Here is a 3,945-nt window from a genome sequence, read left to right on the forward strand (position 1 = left end):
ATGATCCACGACACCTCTGCCGACTATGAGAAGGTGACCACGCCAAACCTTGAGCCACGTCGTAGCACTATTATTAGTGACACCAACCAGAAGCAAGATATCGCTATTGAAGATGAAGAGGAAGACTCTTACTCCAAGAAACCTCTTCAGGAGAAGATCATCTGGGGTATCATCTACGGCACCGCGTCGCTGGCCGCACTGTACTTCTTCATGGTGGCTGTCAAGCTTATCGGAGATGGTTTCACACTAGCACTCGGATGTGACACCAAGGGTGCCTTCGACTTCGCTGACAACCCCGTGGCTGGTTTGATGATCGGTACCATTGCCACCGCTCTGCTCCACAGTTCGGGTACGGTGACGTCTATCGTCGTGGCTCTTGTGGGCTCTGGTGGTATGACGATTCGTCAGGGTGTGTATGTCATCATGGGTGCCAACATCGGTACGTGCATCACGTGCATCATGGTGGCGTTCGGCCAGGTCGGAGACCGTGCTCGTTTCCAGCGTGCCATGGCTGCCGCAACGGTCCACGACATGTACAACCTGTGGTCAGTGTTCGTCCTGTTCCCCCTGGAAGTGCTCTTCCATCCGCTTGAGGAGCTGTCGATAGCCATGTCCAATGCTCAGACTGACAGTGGTGCGTTCTCAAGCCCTGTCGACACAATCGTGAAGCCGCTCGCGAAGGAGCTTCTGGTCGTGGACAAGGACTCCATCTACGATGTCGCTACTGGTGATTTAGTGTGCGAACCCGGTCAGACATTCGTCACCGGAGGCGCGTTCGAGGGTTCCAGTTTGAGTGACGGAAGCATCGGTGCCATTGTGGTCGTGATCGGCTTCTGTATCCTAGTCTGCTCTCTGCTGACGTTGGTGAAGATGCTAGCCAAGGTTTTCATGGGCCCCACCAAGCGTCTCATTTCCAAGCTGCTGAACTACAACGGCTACATCAACATCCTGGTCGGAACGATGATCACATTCGTTGTTCACTCGTCGACAGTCGTCACGTCCACCCTTACTCCGTTGGCAGGTCTGGGTGTTGTCTCACTGGAGCAGGTGTACCCCTTGGTGATCGGAGCCAACCTCGGAACGACGGGCACAGCGCTACTTGCAGCATTGGTGACGGGTAAGTCCGACTCGGTGGCTATTGCCCTCGTGCACTTCTGGTTCAACGTGTTCGGTATCCTTCTCTTCTACCCGATCCCGATTACCCGTAAGCCCATTTTGGGCTGGGCACGTTCTCTGGCTTTCTCCAGTGCTGCGTGGCCGATGACTGCTATAATCTTCCTCATGATCCTCTTCCTGGTTGCACCTGGTATCCTGCTTGGACTGGTGTACATGTGTACCGCCGACAGCACCGCGGTGGAGGTGATTGGATACATCGTGGGTGCCATCGTGGTGGTGGCGCTGGTGTGGACTATTTTCTGGTACCAGAAGAAGGGCGGTCGAACGGTGTGGCACGCGTTTTTGGAGAAGAAACGTATGGAGCGTGAAGCCCAGGAGGCTCGCGATTCTGCCAGGTCGCACACCCAGTCGAACCTTCCTCACCATGCGGTCTAAAGAGTATCAAGCAAATTAGTCTAGTAATACATGTAGTATTTCATGCAATCCCATATTATCCGAAAGGATTAAATCCAAAATATGAATTCGGCGACATCTAAAATAGGCTTTGGTCCTGTGAAATATAAAATGTGTCTTTCTCTTTTTTTCTGAATGTCAAAAACCTCAGCATTAGTACTACTACCTGAAGTAGTAGCTCTGAGCCAGTACTACTTTTTAAATTATCATTTCATTTAAGGGTTTTAGAAGAACTTATTATCCTTAAAAAAAGCAAAAGGAATTTTCTTAACGAGCCTCGTAAGATTTTACTTAGATCAAAGCATAACCTGAAGAGCTCTTGTTCAAGAGCTCGGAGATACATCTACGGAAAAATGGTACATGTACAGGTCTCTGGCGGTTTAGTTGGGTAATTATATTTTTCATTCAGTTTATAAGTAAAAATGATTTTTTTGCTATAAACAAATGTTCATCAACGGATGAGCATTTTATCCAGACAAAATACGTATAATTGAAATAATATCAAAGCAGATTCGTGCACACTCTAGTAGCAGCTAAAACGCTGTGTGCTGCACACCATACATATTGTTTAGTAGCTTGTAGCTAAATAGTGTCGACTAGCTGTAAGGCACCGCGTAAAAAGTGAGTAAAGCATTGGAACATTTACCAGCCGACAATATCGTCTTTTCTGCGTATTTATGCGACATATGTTTCTTGATGGGTGGCTATTGGGCAATGCCCAGGAGCCCAGTGGGCATTATATCTACCCCCCCCCACTGGTGAAAATGGCTGGCCTCAGCCATTTTCACCCAACAATAATCGAGAAAAGCGATACTTACGTAAGCAAGTAGACGTTCAAGCTAGCGATCGTGGAAGATGTGCTAAGTTTCAGGTGCACAAAGCGAAGTGGAAACGTGGTTTTCGGGCTGGATCGGAAAGAAGTCCATGTACACCAGCTCGGGGCGCACACGTACATACACCTCAGTAGCGTCCAGAATTCCGGCAAGACCGAAGATCTGTATAACCGTAGATCAGTAGAAACCCCCCCAGTGTGGATATGGACCGCAGCGCTGCAAACGACTTAGACAAGGCAAGTGGTTTCGTCTGTCACGTCCCACCAATCAACCACTGGTAGTTCCACTGCGGTAGCATCGGTGAAGTCGTGTAGCTCCAGAGCTCTCATTTGGCATTTCGCTGCTCCGGCATCCAGTGCCTCAACAGCGACGAAAACTGAGCGCGCGTACAAGGCCACGTTCGACTCGGGCACCGCATGAATTGTTTGTTTCCCACCCATCACTCCCGGGGACTGCCTCTGTTGGTCTAGTTACGCCACACACTCAGAGGCTAGCGTCGTTAATCGTTGAACGAGCAGCTCTGGGTTTTGTCTCACATAGCTTCTTACAGAGAGCAGAGGAAACGGTGAATGGTAACTGCGAGTTGTCTTGCCCCGGAACAACGCTATACGCGTGAGGACCGCATACAAGCGTCAACGTTGTCCGTTTTTCGTCAGCGTGCGAGCTAATCTGGCCAGGCTTCCTCGCGTACCATCCTGCCACACGATGCATTCATGTGTGCCTCGATGTATGGCGACATCGAAAGGCTTCTGGGGACAGCCTTGGCTGAAGAGGCATCTCAATATGCGCCTATTACTCCTGCAGATGTAATCGCACAAGCTAGGACGGTGCGTGAAGCTCAGGTCTCCTACCAACAAGCACATCGCGCTCTTGTTTTCACCTGCAGTCGTCATCTGGAATTGAATCAAGACAGTTACGGCCTGGTTACTCCACGATTAGACACTATTTCACGCAGTACCCGAGAACTATTGCAAACGTAGTTAAGGCGCAACGGAAACTACAGGCTGTGTACATAGCCTTACGGTATAGGGCATCCACGGCTAGCACCTGCTTCCATGTGGTGTCATTGAACCCGGGAATGAACTTTACTTGCAGCATCGATGCTCAATGGAAATTATGAGATCATGTTAATTGCGGCCGGGATTGCTCCGGCAGAAGACGATGGATGGCATACGTATTTGTTTTCGCATCTAATGATAAGTACAGTTTTACTTCTGTGTCGGATAATTTTATTGATGAGCGATATAGATAAGGGGATCTCTAGCGCAGTTTCCTCAATAATGTCTGGTGATCACACAGAAAATGGGCCTTCCACATTAAGAAGAACGTAAAGTCTTGCGTTTCGAATGGATCTGCACCAGAATATTCGCAAGCTCGCTACATGTCGTACCGCAAAGTATGCATACCAGATATTTGCGGAAACCGATACTTTAGCAACAGAGTATATCGCAGACATCGAATTTGGAATGACTAACGTGTTTCTGTTGTGTGACGTGTTGATATTATGTAAAAGCTAGCTATAGATCTTCCAATGCTGGATTGC

At 48.9% G+C, this 3,945-nt stretch overlaps 1 protein-coding gene across 1 annotated transcript; it reads left to right on the forward strand.

Moving 5' to 3' along the window:
• Positions 1 to 1,551, forward strand: PITG_11140 (sodium-dependent phosphate transporter, putative; the record flags this gene model as incomplete). The annotated part of the gene is made up of 1 exon (XM_002901867.1): positions 1 to 1,551. The coding sequence occupies one exon, from the start codon at positions 1 to 3 to the stop codon at positions 1,549 to 1,551; it is 1,551 nt and encodes a 516-aa protein (XP_002901913.1).
• Positions 1,552 to 3,945: the final 2,394 nt, after the last annotated feature.

This window comes from Phytophthora infestans, genomic scaffold (genome assembly GCF_000142945.1).
Source record: "Phytophthora infestans T30-4 supercont1.19 genomic scaffold, whole genome shotgun sequence".
Taxonomy (NCBI): Eukaryota; Oomycota; class Peronosporomycetes; order Peronosporales; family Peronosporaceae; genus Phytophthora; species Phytophthora infestans.